Source organism: Mobula birostris, chromosome 16 (assembly GCF_030028105.1).
Source record: "Mobula birostris isolate sMobBir1 chromosome 16, sMobBir1.hap1, whole genome shotgun sequence".
Classification (NCBI taxonomy): Eukaryota; Metazoa; Chordata; class Chondrichthyes; order Myliobatiformes; family Myliobatidae; genus Mobula; species Mobula birostris.
Window position 1 is genome coordinate 13141728 of NC_092385.1, and position 20448 is coordinate 13162175.

Genomic DNA, 20448 nt, shown 5'->3' on the forward strand with positions numbered 1-20448 from the left:
GCTTTGGATTTCCAGCAATTGAAGACTTTCTTGTGCTTATGATTTGCTGTAAGAAACTGACTCCTGTCTTTATGATCTTCAATTACACTAGATAATATTCATTCATTTGTGCTACAAAACACCATGCATCAAAATAATGTAATCCAAGTGGTTTCCTTCATCCTACAAAAAGTAGTGAATACAGCCCAATCCATCGTGGGGTATTAAGCACATCTACATAAAACGCTGCTGCAGGAAAGTAGCAACCTTCATCAGGGATCTCCACCACCTAGGACGTGGTCCCTTCTTACTGCTGCCATCAGGAAATAGATACAGGAGCCTCAAGACTCTCACAACCAGGTTCAGGAACAGTTATTATCTCTCAACGATCACACCCTTGAACCAAAGGTGATAACTTCAGTCAACTTCACTTTCCCCCTCACTGAAATGTTCCCACAACCAACGGACTCATTGTCAAGAACTCTTCAGCTTATGTTCTCAATATTTGTCGCTTATTCATTTATTATTATTCATTCTTTCTTTTTTTCGTTCGCATAGTTTGTTGTCTTTTGTACACTGGTTGAAGGCCCAAGTTGGTATGGTCTTTCATTGATCTCATTTGGATTTAGAATTTCTATGGATTTATTGAGTATGCCCACAGGAAAATGACCTCAGGGTTATATGTGATGACATATATGTGCTTTGGTAATAAATTCACTTTGAACTTTTAAATTTATTTTACTTGTTATACAGTCCTTTATAAATCATTGGGTCAGATTCTTGTCTTTAATTTGAAAGAAATTTGACTGCCAGTGGCCAAGGGAAAATACAAAACTTGCGTCTGAAGTTCACTGCTGCTATTCTGTTCCTTAACAGATCCCTTTCCCTCCACTTCTGCCAGAGCCTTTTCCTCATTCACTTTTTGGATATGTTATCTGGAAGATGGAACTCGTTCATTTCATTAATTTAATTCCCATTTGCTCCAGCTAAAACTATTGTATTGTCTTCTGTGTGATAGTTAATTCAGGGTAGTAATGATACATGTAATTAGGTCAGGCAAGAGAGTGAAGAATTCAAGTAAAAGTTATCTTTCGGTCCAATCTTTCTCTTACTTATATAGGTCATGTTCTCTGTTATTGCCTACAATGCTGCTCCTTTAACTTCACACTGCAAAACCACCAGAAGTGTATGATCAGTCATGAATGAGGTCTTTGATGGCAACATCCCATTGGTAGCTTGTTTCAAAACTATGTGTACCTTCCCCCAACTCCACAAAATCTGCCGAAGCTGTGAGGGAGACAAGCGCTGGAAAAAAGTCTTGCCACATTGCTAATCTGCCTAGGAGGAGAATTGAACTTGTTTTGTTTCTCCTATAAGATATCCTTTTAAAGGCACACGTGAGAGTTCATTGGAAAATCTTCAGCTGTTTATGCTTCGACCTTGTCTACGTACGTGGCCTATTGTGGCAAACATTTTCTCTAATGGTGTTAAAGCTCGATATAAATGTGACATTTCATGCTACTTGTGAATTATTTAACAGCTGTACTGACAATAAATGATGTTATATATACTCCTGCAAAGTGCCATGGGAGGTTTCACCATAATGAAAGGCTATATATAAATGTAAGTTGTTGCATCAGTCTCTGACTTCAGGAGGTCTGTGGCATCATGAAGTTTGAGTGCCAGTGGCCAATAGTTCAAGCACGAGTTCCTATTTTCTCAGAGGAAACAATTTAAAATTATTTTAAATCACGTTTCTTTGAAATGCCTTGGATAGGAGTTGTACTTGGATCTAATGCATGCTATATTTACATAAAATGATTATCAAGCTGTCTTACAACAGGTAAAGCCTACAATCAGACCTGAAAATAAGGGGCAAAAATGAAAACTGATTAACAACTTTGGAGAATCTCCCCATTAATTGATCCCCAATTAACTGTCCCAGAATAGGAAAACGCAGATTTCAATTTCTTAGTCATACTGCAAAATATAAAGCAGAAAATCTGTTAGTAAAACCTGAGGACTTTAGCCGCAGAAATCTGTTTCCATTTGCCATTGGGTTAGTTGATTTGCTGTTGAATTTGAAGCGTATGAAAAAGTAATTGAGGTCATGCTAGATATTCCCCTACAACCCACTTACCGACACAACCGATCAACAGGTGACACAATAGCCACTGCTCTACATACCGTCCTTACGCATCTGGAGAAGAAGAATGCCTATGTGAGAATGCTGTTCTTGGACTACAGTTCAGCATTCAACACCATAATTCCATCCAGGCTCAACAGGAAGCTCAGAAACCTCTGTCTTGACCTTGCCTTGTGCAGCTGGATCCTGGACTTCCTGTCAGATCACCAGCAGGTGTTAAGAGTGGGTTCCCTCACCTCCACCCCTCTGACTCTCAACACAGGAACCCCTCAGGGCTGCATACTGAGAACCCTCCTTTACTCCCTGTATACCCATGACTGTGTCGCCACCCACAGCTCCAATCTGTTAATTAAATTTGCTGATGACTCCACATTGATTGACCTAATTCTCAAACAATAACGAGGTGGCCTACAGGGAAGAAGTCATCTCTCTGAAACAGTGGTGTCAAGAAAACAACCTCTCCCTCAATGTTGCAAAAACAAAGGAGCTGGTTGTGAACTAGAGGATGAATGGAGACAGACTAAACCCTATTGACATCAATGGATTTGGGGTTGAGAGGGTAAATAGCTTTAAGTTCCTCAGTATTCACATCACCGAGGACCTCAAATGGTCTGTACACACCAGCTGTGTGGTGAAAAAGGCACAACAGCACCTCTTTCACCTCAAATTGTTGAAGTTTGATATGGGCCCCAAATCCTACAAACTTTCTGCAAGGGCATAATTAAGAGCGTCCTGACAGGCTGCATCACTGCCTGGAATGGGAACTGTACCTCCCTTAATCGCAGGACTCTGCAGAGAGTGGTGCGGACAGCCCAGCACATCTGTAATTGTGAACTTCCCATGATTCAGGTCATTTACAAAGGCAGGTTTGCGAAAAGGGCCTGAAGGATCATTGGGGACCTGAGTCACTTCAACCACAATCTATTCCAGCTGTTGCCATCCTGGAAACGGTACCGCAGCATAAAAGCTAGGACCAACAGGCTCTGGGACAGCTTCTTCCACCAGGCCATCAGACTATTTAACTCATGCTCATTTGAGTGCATTTCTATGTTACGTTGACTGTTCTATTTATCATAAATTATTATAAATTTCTACGATTGCACATTACGCACTTAGATGGAGTCGTAACATAAAGATTTTTACTCGAGTGTGAAGGATGTAAGAAATAAAGTCAATTCAATACTAGTATAAGTTTGCCTGCTGCAGAGCTATGAGTCGAATCCTACAATATGTCTTCCAGATGTGACCTTAATTTAGTTGAAAACTCTGTTAGAAGTTCAATTCTATTATGAATTTCTGACCATGGTTGTTTTAGTTTATGTTTTTTGTGGGAGATTATTAAAGAAGATTAGGTCAAGAAAGACCCACCCCAAATGATGCCAAGTTTCAAATGATTTGGAAATGATAATATAAATCTAAATCAGGGTTCCCAACCTTTTTTATGCCCAGCACTCCTACCCTTAACTGAGGGGTCCATCAACCCTAGGTTGGGAACCCCTGATCTAAACGTTCTTAAAATAAAATGGTTTTAAAGAAGTAATTTGTTATTTTTAAAATATGTGAAAGAGTTCTGTTTCAAAGAAATATAGCTACTTTAACTTGGCTAAATAATCCACCATTCCAGAATGCCTAACAAGCATTTTAGGAAATGGATGTAGAAAGGATACTTCCTATTGTGGTGAGTCTAGCACCAGGGAACACAGCCTCAGAACAGAGGGATGCCCCTTTAGAACAGATAACAAGAGGAAATTCTTTAGCCAGAGGATGCTGAGTCTGTGGAATTCATTGCCACAGAGAACTGAGAAGCCCAAGCCAAAGTTCAAAGTAAATTTATTATCTTAGTACATATATGGCACCATATACAATGCTGAGATTCATTTTCTTGTGCATACTCAACAATCTTATAAGAATAATAACCGTAACAGAATTAATGAAAGGATGTCCAACTTGGGTGTCCAACCAAACTGCAGAAGAAAATAATCTGCAAACTTCAAAAAAAAAAAGGAAATAATAATAATAATTAAATAAATAAGCAATAAATAGAGAACATGGGATGAAGAGTCCTTGAGAGTGAAACCATAGGTTGTGGGAACAGTTCAATGGAGTGAACTTATCCCCTTTGGTTCAAGAGCCTGATGGTTGAGGGTAATAAATGTTCCTGATCCTTGTGGTATGAGTCCTGAGACTCATATACAGTACTACCTTCCTGATAGCAGCAGTGAGGAGAGAGCATGTTTTGGGTGGTTGGGGGTCCCTGATGATGAATACTGCTTTCCTGCAACAGCGTTTCATGTAGATGTGGTCGATGGTTGAGAGTTTTTTACCCAAACGTAATGGTCTGGGCCGTATCCATTACGCTTTGTTGGATTCTCCATTCAAGGGCATTGGTGTTTCCATACCAGGCTGTGATGCAGTTAGTCAATATACTCTCCACCACATGTCTGTGGAAGTTTGTCAAAGTTTTAGATGTCATGCCAAATCTCCGCAAAGTCCTGACGAAGTAGAGGCGCTGCCGTGCTTTCTTCATAACTGCTGGGCTCAGAAATAATAACACCAAAGAATTTAAAATTGCCATCCCTCTCCAACTCTGAACATCAGATGAGGACTGACTCATGGACCTCTGGTTTCCTTCTCCTGAAGTCAATAATCCATAGTCTTGCTGGCATTGAGTAAGAGGTTGTTGATATGGCACCACTCAGCCAGATTTTCAATCTCCCTCTTATATGCTGATTCATCGCTACCTTTGATTCAGTCTACGACAGTGGCATTGTCAGAAAACTTGAATGTGGTATTGGAGTTGTGCTTAGTCACACAGTTATAATTGTAAAGTGAGTAGAGCAGGGGGCTAAGCACACAGACGGGTGTGATACTGATGGAGTTGGTGGAAGAGATGTTGCCAATCTAAACTGATTGACGTATGCAAGTGAGGAAAACTAGGATCCAATTGCACAAAGATGTATTGAAGCTAAGGTCTTGTAGTTTATTGATTATGTCTAAAGGGATAATAGTATTAAATGTTGAGATGTAGTCTATAAAGAGCATCCTGATGTATGCATCTTCTCAGTCCAGATGTTCCAGGGTTGAGTGAAGAGCCTATAAGATAGCACCTGTGGTGGGCTTGTTGTTCTAGAGCCAAACTGGAGTGGATCTAAGTTGCTTCTCAATCAGAGGATGATATATTTCATCACCATCCTCTCAAAACACGTTATCACTGTGGATATAGGTGTCAGCCTCAGGGACTGAAATCACAGATTCATTGGGGGATATGGGAGATTGTGATGGTTCCTCCATGTTTTGGTGGTCAAATAGATGATAGAAGGCATTGTGCTCATCTGGAAGCAAAGCCCTGCTGTTGCCTATGTCACCTGATTTAACTTCATCAGAGGTGATATTATTCAAGTTCTGCCATAATTGTCGAGCATCCCTGAACTGGGTCTTTTTAAAGTGGAGATTGATGGGTTCTTGATTGGCAAGGGAATCAAAGGCTACAGGGAGAAGGCAGGAGAATGGAGTTGAGAGGGATAATAAATCAGCCATGATGGAATGGTAGAGCAGACTTGATGGGCCAAATGGCCTAATTCTGCTGCTACATCTTATGGAAATAAATGAACACAGTTTGCAGCACATAAATGAAATGTCCTTTCATGCTTTCAAATAACAAATGCTAATAATGAAATGGAGAGTGATACTTGAGGCACACTCTCCCATGTTAATCACACATGTTATTGTTGTTATACTGGTGCAGTACATGTTGCTTTAAAATATTATTCTGGGAAGACTCTGTAACTCTAGACAATAAATAAGGACTGTGTCCTTTTTAATTGGTGCAAAGATAGCAGTGGTATCGTCTTGCAGAAAATGTATACTGGATTTCATTTCTGAATGGTCTAAAGTTTGTTGCATGATTCAGTTCTATTTGTAGTTCACCAGAGTGTTAAATAATGAATTAGAGTGGGTGATAAATCTTTGTTTTTATCAGTGAAGTTTTAATTAATGATTTATCATGCGAGTTAGTAGGGCATAACTTGTGTATATTTTTGAATTTCACCTTTATCTGTTGCTTTAATTGCAAGAATGCCAACTTACAGTGTATTTATCATTAGACCAGAAAGCTGCTTTTAGGAACTAATTGTACTCTTTACCAGAAGGATATGTGCAACATTGTACATTCATTTTGTTGTAACAGTGATCTGGTTTGAGCTCCACTTTAATGACACTCGGCTTCAATAAAGTGTGAATCCCAGAAGTCGAAGCTCTTTGTGTGATTAATGAGAATTTGCAAAGGACACAGAGTTATTATGTATGTGCTACCTATACTCTGATTCTTGCTGCATTGCAGCTATGGAAAAGATGAATTCAGCTGATAGCTTCTGAGGCTGCAGTGTCCCATTTTTTTTCTGATCTGAAGGTATGACCTAAAGAACATTGTGAAAACATTTCCTTCCTAATACTCTCTTTCTTGGTGGCGGGGGTGAGGGGGGAGGAGAATATTTCATCTATCCTGCTGGAAGCGATCTCTGTAATGCATAGGGGTGCTGCTGCCCTCCACGATTCAGAAACTGGATCCCATGATTGGCATGAATTTGAACTGAAGTCAGCAAGCCCTCACAACTCTGGCTTTCAGAACCCTGCCCATGAAAAGGATAAATAATGAACTGTAGTTAATTTGTAAGTCAACCGTTTTCAAGGTCATTATTCTTTATTCTCTCCTAGTGCGGAGATCTTGATTCAGATACTTTGTCATTCTGAATCAGTGCTGATTTAACAGCACAGTAGCTGAAAAGGATTACTTACAGCAGTGCTGCATATCCCTACCTCCTAGTGGTTGGTTGCAGAGCAGCAGCCAAAATAGATTTGCAGTCAGCTACCTTCCTGCCTTCTGTGCAATCAGGACACTTAAAAGGCAACACGCTGACTAATGTTTCAAAAAAAGGACCTGCCTACCTAATGGCATATTTGAGGGGATGCTACTTTGCTGGTGCCAAGTATTCTTTGTTTTAGATGTCAACCTAAATTTAAAGAAAAATGAGACACTGGAGCGAGAGGAAACTATTTGGCCCCTTGAGCCTGCTCTGCCATCCAAGAAAAACAAAACTGATTTTCTTTCTCGGTGCTGTATCCCTGTAATGTGCTACATTCACTCATTGCCTGAATATTCAGTTATCTATCCATTTGGCTTTATGAAAGAATTCAGTGGCTGATCCGCCGATGTCCTCTGGGGCAGAAAATTCTAAAGCTTCACCAGATCTTGTGTGAACAAATTTATCCTTGTCTTAGTCTCAACTGTCCTACCCTCTGTTCTGACACCTTGGCCACTGGTTCTAGAGTTCTCAGATAGCTAGCAAGACCTGTATGATCTTATTAAACCAGCATGAAAACACAAAAGATTACAACCCTTGTCTACTCAGTCTCTGTAGGCAAAATAGCCATCCCTGGATTTGATTTAATAAATTTTTCCTGCATTCTCTCTATGGCAGCTATATCTTTTCTTTATGTAAAGGGTTCAAAACAATGTACAGCGCTTATTTCTAGGGTCGCCAAGATCTTATATGAATGCTGTGAAGCATCTTTATTTTACGGTCAAATCCTTTCATAATAAAGGTAAACATAACATTCGCCTTTTGGAATTACTTGTACCTGTGAGCTGACTCGTATACATTGACACCAAGGAGCCTTTTGCCTTTGAACATCTCACCATTCAAGAAATATTCTGCTTTACTTGCCAAGTGTCTTTTAAAAATGGGAAGGAAAAGATGGCACTGTTCTGGGAAAGAGTCCTTGAGTAGAATAAGAAGGAGGAGCCTGTAACATCTGGTGATTTAGTGATTCAAAGTTTGATTCGTTGCTGCTCATACTTTTGACTTATTGATCTTACTTTGGTATTTTTGAGCTATTTATTGTCAAATTTTGGTTCAATTATGCATCCTTTTGAAGTGTTATTTAAAGCCCTGTAAATGATTGTACCACTAAACTTTCCTTTTAACTGTCACCAGTAAATCTGATTCATTCCTATTGGTGTCTTTCCAAGAAAGATCTGAAATTCCAAGTTCAAAGTAAATTTCATTATCAAAGTACATAAATGTAACCATATACGACTCTGAGACTTAGTTTCCTGTGGGCATACTCAGCAAAAATACAGAATAGTAACTCTAACAGGATCAATGAAAGATCACCCAGAGTACAGAAGACAACAAACTGCAAATGCAAATATAAATAAATAGAAGTAAGTAACGTGAACATGGGATCATGAGACAGAGTCCTTAAAGTGAGATCATTGATTGTAGGAACATTTCAATAATGGGGCAAGTGAGTGTAGTTATCCCCTTTTATTAAAGAGTCTGATGGTTGAACAGTAGGAACTATTCTGTAACTCAGTGGTGTGAGTCCTGAGGTTCTCGTACCTTCTACCTGATGGCAGTAGCGATAAAATAACAAGGCCAGGGTGGCGGGGATCTTGATGATGGACGCTGCTTTCCCGCGACAACATTTCGTGTAGATGTGCTCAATGTTAGAGAGGGCTTTAGCCGTGGTGGACTTGGCCAAATCCAGTACTTTTGTAGGATTTTCTGTTCAAAGGCATTGGTGTCTCCATACTAGTGCCTTTGAGAATAATTTGGGAATTTGGGAATAATTATTCAAATAAATGTACACTAGGAAATCAGTGCTATTTGAAATGAAATCAGGCCTCCAAACAATGCAGGCCCAGTGAGAAAGGAGTTAGTTTAAAAATGGAGCACAAGTATGGATTGTTGTGTCATGAAAGCAAACTTTATGTATAATACAAACTTGACCAGTTTATATTTATATAACAAAGATTTGCCAGGTTCATTACATTTTCCAGTCCAATAACATATGTGCCATTTTCAGGAACAGAGTGTGCCAAAATCATTTAAACTTTAAATATTATGTGATTTTTGTCTGACCTGAATTTCTAAGCCATATATTTTACTTAAATTTGAATAGAACTGATCTTCAGAGATAGAGTGCAAAATTCATATGCTGTGGTATTGTTCTATTAACCCTTACAATGAGGCGAGAATTTTTTGTTATTCTGTGTGGTATTTTATGTTTTATAACTCCAAACCACACAAAAAAAACTAATTAAAAGAAAAACAAGCGAGCCAAGAGATAATTTGTGTACATAAGTTTCTTGTACTTTTAAATAATGCATTTGTGTATCAAGTGGTGGTGTGAAGATGTATGCCATTTACAAACTTTTACATATAACTTACAATGCATTATGTGGACAACTAAGAATGCTTAATCAAACTATATTGACAATATTATTCAAATATTACTGAAATATTAAATACATAACACTCCTCATTGCTTAGCTATAATGTTCAATTCAGTATCAAATGCATCTTAAGTTGTATACCTATAGTATGCAAAGATCTCAGACACGTAAATAAATTCACTAAAGCGAAGATGCTTTCAAAAATAATGAAATGTAAAGTTTCTAAGTATCAAAAAATTATTATAAAGAACAATAAACAGTAAAAAAATTAAATCATTATTTAGTGTGACCACCCTTTGCCTTTAAAACTGCATCAGTTCTCTTAGGTACACTGTTGTGCAGTTTTACAAGAAAATCAGCTGGTGAGTTAATCCAAACATCTTGGAGAACTTGCCACAGTTCTTCTGCAGAACTTTGGCTGTCTCACTTGCTTCTGTATCTTTTAGTTATCCCAGACAGCCTTGATGATGTTGAGATCTTGCCTCTGTGGAGGCCATATCATCTGTTGCAGAACTCCTTGTACTTTTGACTGAAGATAGTTCTTTATGACACTGGACGTGTGTTTGGGGTCATTGTCCTGCTGCAGAATGAAGTTGCGACCGATCAGATGCCTCCCTAATGGTATTGCATGATGGATGAGTATCTCCTTGTACTTCTCAGCATTGAGGATTCCACTAATTCTGACCGGATCACCAAATCCATTTACATAAATGCAGTCCAAAGCTACAAGGAGCCTGTGCCATGCTTCACTGTTGGCTACAGATACTCTTCAGCTCTTTCACCTCCTGTATGAGCCAAAATGTTTCTAATTTTGTCTCGTCAGTCCAGAGCACTTGCTAAATTCAGCATCCTATTGTTTGTGCTTTTGTGTGGAGGTGAATCTCATGGCTTTGTTGCTGCTTGGGAGGAATAACTGTTTGGCAGCAACTCTTCCATGAAGACAGCTTCCGACAAGACTTTCTCCAGACTGTAGAGGAGTGTATTTAGGTGCTAGTGGTTTCTGTAAATTCAGAGCTGATAGCAGTGCTGGAATTCTTCCGAGTTAGAAGGGATGTCAGTTTGATGTATGTCTCATTTGCTGCACTCAGTTTCCATGGCCAACCACTGTATTTCTGGTCCTCAGTCTTGCCTGGTTCCTTGTGCTTCTTCAGAACAGCTTGGACAGCACATCTTGAAACTCCTGTCTGCCTCAAAATTTCTGCTTGAGAGAGACCTTTCTAATGCAGGATGACCATCTTGTGTCTTGTTGCCATGCTCACTCTTGCCATGGTGTAAGAATTGATGATTTGAAGGTTAAACTGTCACATCTGTTACACCCTCACCTTTTCGTTTGGTTGTCCTTTGCCCAATTTGATTCCATCAGTTTAGTTCACTCAGCTCATTAAGTCATTGATCATTAGCATCCTGTTTATTATCTTTGTTTAATCATGCACTGGGCTATATACCTACAAAGTCATCAAATTTTTATTTAGAAAGTGCTCTGTTACTTAATATTTTACTTTCTTTAACAAAATACAAACATTTCGCTGTAACATTTAATGTCTTGGAAAATGAATGTTTTGAAATCTGAAGTTTTTTCTACTGACTCACTGATGCAGAACACAAAAGATAAATAACTAAAACAAAATTTACATTAAAAATCTAGAGTGCCTAAAACTATTGCACTGTACTGTGTGTGTGTGTGTGTGTGTGTGTGTGTGTGTGTGTGTGTGCATTTATATATATATATTGGATATCTGCAGTACTTTTGAAATGTCACTCAAACTCATTTTGCGGAATGGCTGAGTCAGCTGAACCAATGTCCTATTCTATTTCAACTAATTTGCCGTTCACTTCTGGTTTAGGCCATATTGCTTGTCTATTGTTAGTTTTTATATTGTAAATTTCAAAGCCACTCAGTCCTGTATCACTCTCATCATTAACAGACTTTTGATCAACAGCATGCAGATTAGTGCTCCTCTTGAGAACTGCAGCTTGATTTTTATCTTTTTCTCTTCCCTGTGCAGTCCATTTATTCTTTTCTGCTTGATATGCTGTTTGTATGTGTCCAACTTTGCTGCATTTTCTGCAAGTTTTGCTGTGAAATCTGCATTGATCCAATGTATGTGAGTCCCACTCGCAATGTTAACACTATTTGTTTGGCAAGGCAGGCCTCTGATTAGATGCCTCAATTTTGTTCACACTTATTTTCATTCCTGAATGCAAGTCAATTGCATCTCTGCCTGCTGTTTCCATCGATACAGCGATTTCAGCTGTTCTTTTAAATACAGGTTGTGCTTCAGTTAGGAGCTGTTTTTGAATGCTTTCTTATAAGATTCCACGAACTAAATGATCTCTCAGTGCATCAATAAGCCCATTACCAAACTGACAATGCTTAAAAAACCCTCTTTAATTCAGCCATATATGTTGAAATGGACTCCCTTTCTTTTTGATTCTGCTTATGAAACCTAAAGCATTTTGCAATCAGTAATTGGTTTGATTCTAAATGTTCCAGCATTACTTTCACAATATTAGCAAAACTCATTTTGGCTCATTTGGTTGGATCAGTTAAACTTTGAAGCAAACTGCATGCCTTCAAATCTAATGCATTGAGCAAAACTGGTACTTGTTTTTTATGGGCTATTCAATTTACTTTAAAATACTACTCAGTAGATTCAATATATAAAATCCAGTTATCTGTTGCATAATCAAATGAATCAATCTTTCCGAAGTAGCCAGCTATTTCTGCTTTTTTTTTATGAATACTATCACTCAGTACTCACTGTTCATGAACCCGTGAATGCTTCCATTTTCTGCCTTTTCTTTTAACTTGATCATGTTTCCTTTTGCAAAGAAAACATGCTGCTCCAAAGAAAAAACAATACATGCTATGCTTTTTTTTTTTTACCTTGAACATCTCAAAGCACTTCAACAGGTAGGTAATCACTTCGGGTTTTTTTAAAACTTTCTAATCACCACTATTATGTGTTGCAACTCCAAAGCATAAAATCTAACTAAAAGAAAAACAAGAGAGCCAGAAAATAATTTATGTACATTAAGTTTTTTTACTTAAGCAAAGCACACACGTATCATATGGTGGCGTGATGACGTATGGCATGTATAAATTTTACATATAACCATAATGAATTATTTAAATGAGCAAAAGTGCTTAATTAAATGTGTTTACAATATTACTCAAATGTTACTGAAATATTAAATACACAAGAAAGTACATTGGAAAATTGTCCCCGAAGGCAAAATATATAACAATTGATATGTTTTATTTCTGACTGAACTTCACTTCATTAATTCAAGGTTTGTCAAACCTGCTATTCCTTTTTAAAATCATTGGGATTTGTTTTGTTATGGTTGATTTTATTGATGAGAAACCCTAGTTGTGAATGATTTGCCTATATGAAAATACTGTAAATAACTCTTATTTTTGATTATGAATGTTTTTAATCATCTTTTAGTTTTGTTAAAACCTCTTTCAAAAAATCATATCACAAACAAGAGAAAGTCTGCCAATGCTGAAAATCCGAGCAACACACACAAAATGCTGGAGGAACTCAGCAGGCCAGGCAATGTCGACTGTGCTTTTTTCAATAGATGCTGCCTGGCCTGCTGAGTTCCTCCAGCATTTTGTGTGTGTTGTTCAAAGAATCATAATTTATTTCCTGTCTGTTTACATATATGTATGCACACAATTTGATTTTCTTCAAGACTTTAGGATTGGATGTTCTGCAGGAAGCTTTTAAGTGAATGAAATGTTGTTCCTCTAATTATTAATTATGTCAAACAAATACATTAGTTGCTATCTATTACAGAGCCCCAAGAGACTTAAAAGTAAACCAAGTTTAAATTAGGTTCAATGTACATTTTGGGTGGCAGGGTGGAGATACATCTCTACCAAAGGAGATGTAAGGTGCTCCTTCCCTCCGGCTAGCAGGATGAAGCACCTGCTTATTCCTCCCTCCCCCCCCCCCCACTTCCTCACATGAAGCCATGGGAGCAGGTGGTGGATGGTCATACCAGCAACTGATGCATATCACTCATCCTGGTTATGTGACCTCTGACACCAGGCAGACAATCTCTGAATATTGATAATGGCTGGGGTCACCCCTGTTGTAAAGACACTGCACAGGAGATGGAAATGGCAAATCACTTCTGTGGAAAAATTTACCAAGAACAATCATAGTCATGGAATGACCATGACTGCCTATGTCATACAACTTGGTACGACTTGGTTAAACGGGAGATCTTACCAAATTGATTTACTCACTTGCCTATTTTCAGTAGTAGTATAGATTGAATAATGTCAGATCACAGAGTGAAATTGATTCGTCAACTCATTTGACAGATAAAAATGATACTGTTGGCAAACATCTTTTGTTGCTTTCAACTACTATGGGTTCCTTTACATCACTTATGATTGCTAAATTTTTGTTATTTTTATTTCCCCTACAGGTTTAGCTGGCAATCCTGTAGATCTTGAAAACAGAAAACGGATTTTTGGTAGAAACTTTATACCTCCAAAAAAGCCAAAAACTTTCCTACAGTTAATCTGGGAAGCACTACAAGATGTGACCCTAATCATCCTAGAACTTGCAGCCATTATCTCCTTGGGCCTCTCATTTTATCAACCACCTGGAGAAAGAAGTGAAAGTGAGTAAAGTATTTTACTTAACATTTGCATTCTGGCTAATTATATAATAATATTAATAATTGAATGGAAACGGTGTACCCACAAAATTAGTCGTTGTGACAAAATGTGCAATTAAATTGATGATCCAAAAATTCTCAATCAACTAGTTTAAAGCCATAGCTAATTTAAAAGAAGGGTGACAAACTGGAATTCAGTAAGTGTTTTTGTACTGGTCCTGATCTGGAACAAACCAATACTAGCGAAATGTTGGATGATGTGTCGCTGACTCATTGGCATTTCCTAAAAGTTATTCATCACTGCCAATAGCGTGAGACAGTGATGGAGAAACCTGCTGCCTCTTTCATGCATCTGCTGACCTTTATAACATTAGCCTTTGTGGCCTCAACATCCCTAGTTGCAATACGTCTAATTGGCATGAATTTGATTGTTTCCACTGTAAGTCTGTTTAATATATTTGTGTATAAACCTGTGTTTGAGTGCACAATCTGAGTTATATACGGATGTTTAAATCAGGCTCAAGTAGTAGGCCCATCAGTTCCTTAAGTCTGCTTTGCCATTTCATGTAGTCATGGCTGATATGATTGTACATTCCATTCCATGTTCCCAATAATTCCAATTATCTTTCACAAATGGTTCTGACGCAGGGTCTCAATCTGAAACATCAACGATTCCTCTCCAAACCCACCATGACCTCCCCCTCCCCGCACCACCAACACGGTTCAATATGCTGAGTTCTTCTAGAATTTGATTATTTCTTTGCTCCATTTAAGACCACAAGATACAGGAGTAGAATCAGGCCATTTAGCCATAGTATGACCTGCCTTTTCATCATGGCTGATCCATTTCCCTCTCAGCCTCAATCTCCTGCCCTCTCCCCACATTCCTTCATGCTCTGACTAATTAAGAATCCATCAAACTCTGCCTGAAATCTACACAATAGCTTGGTCTCCACAGTCGTCGTTGGCAATGAATTCTACAGATTCACCACTCTCTGGCTAAAGAAAATCCTCCTCATCTCCATTGTAAATGGGTGTCCCTCTCATCTTAGAATTGCCAACCAGAGGAAACATCCTGTCCACATCCAGTCTATTTCCCAGTATCTGCAGTCTTTTGTGTCTCCAGTAGTCTTTCAGCCCTTTGTTTATCAGGAATATACCTACTTCTGCCTTAAAATATTCAAAGACTCAGCTTCCACCGCCCTTTAACAAAGAGGGTTGTTAAGAAGCATGATCTCTGAGAGAGAAAAACACTGCCTTATTATTTTAAGTGGATGAGCCCTGAATTTTTAATAGTGAATATTTATTCTACATTTATTCTCTCAGGGAAAAAAAAATAGCCCAAAGCTATTATAGCTCAGGGCAGTCAAGAGTTCACAGTTAAATTCTGATGCTCTCTGTGAGGAGTTTGGAAGTTCTCCCTGTGACCGTATGGGTTTCCTCCAGGTGCTGTGGTTTCCTCTCACAGTCCAAAGTCGTACTGATTGGTTGGTCATTTGGTCCTTATGAATTCTGGTATAATTAGACTGGTGTTAGATAGGTGGGATGCCGGGCAGCGCGGCTCATTGAGCTGGCAGGACCTGCTCCGCACTGTGTCTCCAAATAAATCAATAGATAGATAGACAGGTAAATGAGACTGCAAACTAGAGAAAACCTACAGATGCTGGAAATCCGAGCAACGCACCCAAAATGCTGGAGAAACTCAGCAAGCCAGGCAGCATCTATGGAGAAGAGTAAACAGTTGACGTTTCGGGCTGAAACCCTTCAGCAGCAAATAAGACTGCATTTTATTTGTTTATTTATTTATTGAGATATGGTGTGGAATAGGCCCTTCCGGCCCTTCAAGCCACACTGCCCAGTAATCCCCTTATTTGATCCGAGCCTGTTCACAAGACACTTTAAAATGCCCAATTAACCTACCAACCGGTAGGTCTTTGGACTCTGGGAGGAAACGAGAGCACCTGGAGGAAACCCACGTGGTCACGGGGGGAATGTACAAACTCCTTACAGAGAGTGGTGGGTATTAAACCTGGGTCGTCTGTAGTGTAAAGCATTGCGCTAACCACTATGCTACTGAGCTACCCCATCTTTTCTGGTATGAAGTCCATTATCTATGCTACGCTTGTTCCCGTAACTCAGGCAGACCGCTTCTTTCTCGGCCTCTCTCCTCTACCACGTTCAAGAACACAGGTCATATCACCTTTGGACAGCCTCCAGAAGGATCTCCAACATAATGCGCAAAGGAATGTGTAGGTTCTCGCTCAGTCCCTGCAGCAATCTGAATTATTCTCTTGTGTTGAGCGAAGTTCAGAGTTTCATTGGAAGTGAGCGTGCCTGTGACTGTGAATGCCAACCCAGCAAAATTACTCCAAATTAATGCATGGGTACCAAATCTGTTGGTCTTTTAGCTTTTCCGTACATGGCCGAGTTGTCATAATTACAGATTTTCTCCAAAATTGCAGGGAAAGCTTTTTTTCTTTAAAAAGAAACATTCTGGGTCATGGGCGACATTGGCTGGGATGCTTGCCAGACTGTTTCAAGAGTCAGCAGCATTACTGTAGGTGTGGGATCACACACAAGCCAGAATGAGTAAAGATGGTAACTTTTCTCCCAAAGAGGGCAATAACAGGCACATTTTAAAAGCACAATGCTCACTTAGAGCCTGTTTCTCCACTTTCCTTAAATAACCTGCGGTTCTAGCTGTTCACAACATGTAAGTATCAATCAAGCAGTTCACTTCCGTGGCCGTTATGACTGTTTCCAATTGACACAGTACTCCGGTATGTTCAGAGTGAACAGTGAAAGAGATTAAAGGCCAACACTTTTCAATGCTGCTGCTGTCTGCCTATGACCTTTACTGTAGATTCTTTCACATGAAAGGCACCAGGTAGTTTTGTCTTGACAGATACTTCATCATGCTCTACTGCATCATTGCACCATCAAGGTGGACATTTACAGTGCAACTTGACATTTTGCAATAAGTCTGCTTCGGAAGACAAAATGAATTTATATCCAATGAGCAGGGGGACTGACCCAGAATTCAGGGCACGTGTACCTGATTTAGTGTTGCAATAGGGTGGTGGGGTGGGGATGTGTCCTTACCAAAGGAGGTGTAAGGTGCTCCTTTCCTCTGCTAGCCTGCAGGTCACTACTGGGGCCCCTGTTTAGCCACCCCACCCCCGATCAGGGTCACATGAAACCATGGGAGCAGGGGGTGAATTGTCATTTGAGTCGCTGGTGCATATCCCAAGTCCCGGCTATGTGACCCCTGACGCCAGGAACTGTATTGATAATGGATGAGTCACCCATCTTATAAAACCACTGTCCAGTAGACTATGATCGCCTATGTCAGGGGTGGCCAACCTTTTACATTCCATGTGCCAATTTTTTCACGCATGAGTTCAGATGCGCCATACAATTCTTGTACCGCCATTCAATTCTTGTAAAAATATGTTAATTTAGACATATTTAACGTTTTTACATGATATATTGATTTAATATAAAAACAAGATAAATATTACTTACCTTAATTTAACAAATAAATTTTGTCTTCTTTTGATTTCTTCCTTTTTCTTAATCACATATTCTTTCCGTAACTCAGCCCCAATCACTAGCTTCAGTTTTCCTTCTATTTCAGTCTGATGTTGTGTTTTATAGTGTCTATTAATATCATGTCTTCTATTATGTGAGAAAGTGCTTTCACAAACAATGCATAATGGTTTTCCTGACGGACCCGCTATAAATAAGAACTCATTTTCCCTCTGTTCATGGAATTCACACTTACTATCACTTTCTGCTTTTCTTTTGCTCATTTTCTTTTGCACTGTGATGGGTAACTGAATGTAAAAACAAGGCTTAATTTTCGAAAAAGTACGAAACTGCAAATGTTCACAAACAAAGCACAACTCCATAGTGCACGAGTGTCAATTGTAAACTGCCTGGCAAAACCCTGCAACGAACCGCTGGTGCAGACGCCTGGCACCTCAGGATCAAACAAGTATCAGACGTGTATTGAACAGTTATGGAACGACTGCAGAACAAAAGTCCTTCTTTCTTAGTTTGACTCATTGAACATTTTTTTTTAAATTGAAAACAGATTAATGTGAAAGAAGATAACATTCGCCAAAAGATGTGCACAAAATAATAAAATCGCTAAAGATAATTGCTGAGTTTTAGATTTATTCTCAGTAAAATCCATTTCATAGTTTCATAGTCATACTTTATTGATCCCAGGGGGAAAATGGTTTTCGTTACAGTTGCACCATTAATAATAAGTAGTAATAGAACCACAAATAGTTAAATAGTAATATGTAAATTATGCCAGTAAACTATGAAATAAGTCCAGGACCAGCCTATTGGCTCAGGGTGTCTGACCGTCCAAGGGAGGAGTTGTAAAGTTTGATGGCCACAGGCAGGAATGACTTCCTATGACACTCTGTGCTGCATCTTGGAGGAATGAGTCTCTGGCTGAATGTGGACATGTGGACATTTCTAGCTCTAAGCTACTTGAATTCCTGTTATAGATTTTTTTTTCTGCAAATCAGTTTTTTGGTTAATACTTCTTGCATGAGTAGGCTTACTTTTTTATTATTATCACTGGGGTGCAATGCGCCACTTCTAATCATCCAGTGCGCCACTCTTGGCGCATGCACCATAGGTTGGCCATCCCTGGCCTATGTCATACAACACGGCACATAATGATGATCAGTGTTTGAGTTTGATTATGATCTTTGAAGTGCTTCAGCATGGTTTGAGTATGAAAGGTGCTTGAAAAAGCTGTGTGAAAATTCCCAGTGGAGTTTGCCTACTTCATAGTTATGGGAGTTTAAAATGATCAATTGTATGTGGAAAAATATCAGATGTCCTTTGAATGTGTGAAAGAATACAGGGATGTCTGTTCAGTGTATCCAAGTAAGAGGAGGAGAAATGATTTATCAGTACTAAGGGATTAAGTTTGTAATGTGAAAGATTAGAGCTGAGGGCTGTTATGTGAACTTTTATGGGAACTGCAGGCAATAAAAGCCTTTTGCTTTATGTTTGCTTTTGATCAACTTGGTCATCATATGATAGAACAAAAATCAAGTTGTTGGTGCTTCACCACCAAATGGCTTTTCTCAATAACTCTTTGATTGGTCTGGTTATGAGAGAAGAAAGACACTATGATGAAATAGCAGTGACATCTGTTCCTTTCAAACATGTTTAGCTGAGATCAGATTCAATTTTTTTTATATACTGCATTCCTAGATATTACTTTCTGGAAGATATCCATTATATTTTCTATCTACTTTTGCCACTCTCCAGATGTAATCTTTTTTTCATAGGTTTATTCCTCACTGAATGAAATAACGATTTTCAGAGGATAGTTTTTTTTTAACTCATTCTCAAGTGCAGGCAATGTCTTCTGATTCTGTTGTTTAGGACAAAGTGGTTAATCGTATCATGAACTACGATACCTAGATGCTTCAGAATCCTCCAATTATCATTACCCTGATTTTTCAGAGAGAATGTGCTCACTTAATATATGAGGCCTTCAATACCATGATTCCAAACAAACTTAGATCCAGGTTCCAAGATCTAGGATCTGCAACTTCTTGACTATCAAACTGCAATCAACAGAAATAGGCAACAACACTTCTTCCACCCTCAGCACTGGTCCCCCACAATTCTGGATCCTCAGTCCCTTACTGTACCTCTGATTTAGTCATGACTGATGTAATTATCACCAAATTCGGCTCTGACTTCAGTTACAAGTTTGCAGTTGACACCACCTTAGTGAACTGTATATGAAACAATGATGAGACAGAGTATGAGGACGAGATAGGGAGCCTAGTGGCATGGTATGAAGGCAACAACTTCCCTATCAATGTGAACATACCGAATTAGATGGCCATTGACTTCGGCAATTGGCGCCATCAATCTTCAGGCCATGGCCCTCAGAAACTTGTGTTAATATTATATTTGTGTCTGTATGCGTTATTGGACTGTGTGCTACATATGTTGTGTGTCATGTGTGGCTTCTGTTCTGTGTTTTGCACCCTGGCACCAGAGAAATGCTGTTTTGTTTAGCTATAGGCACATGTGTGGTTGAATGAATTTGAGTGAAGTACATGCCCCTGTCTGTATCAGTGGTGTTGAGATGGAGATGGTTGAAAGCTTCACGTTCCTTGGTGTGAATATCACCAACAATACCACCATTGTGGCCAAGAAAGCACTCCAGCACTTCTATTCCACAGAAGACTGAGGAAATTTGACATGCCCCCATTGACTTTTAGATACACCATATAAAGCAGCAGTCCCCAACCACCAGGCCGCGGACTGGTACCAGGCTGCAAAGCATGTGCTACCGGGCTGCGAGGAAACGATATGATTTGACAATATGAGTCAGCTGCACCTTTCCTCACTCCCTGTCACGCACTGTTGAGCTTGAACGCACGCGTCATCCATG

At 39.1% G+C, this 20448-nt stretch overlaps 1 protein-coding gene across 7 annotated transcripts in view; it reads left to right on the forward strand.

The window, feature by feature from the left end:
- atp2b2 (ATPase plasma membrane Ca2+ transporting 2) overlaps positions 1 to 20448 on the forward strand; it is a 933917-nt gene that overhangs the window by 616085 nt on the left and 297384 nt on the right. For all 7 annotated transcript variants that reach the window (XM_072280310.1, XM_072280309.1, XM_072280312.1 and 4 more), the window contains one exon: positions 13809 to 14006. In XM_072280310.1, coding sequence (XP_072136411.1) covers positions 13809 to 14006 — 198 coding nt within the window. The remainder of the gene's footprint in view (positions 1 to 13808; positions 14007 to 20448) is intronic.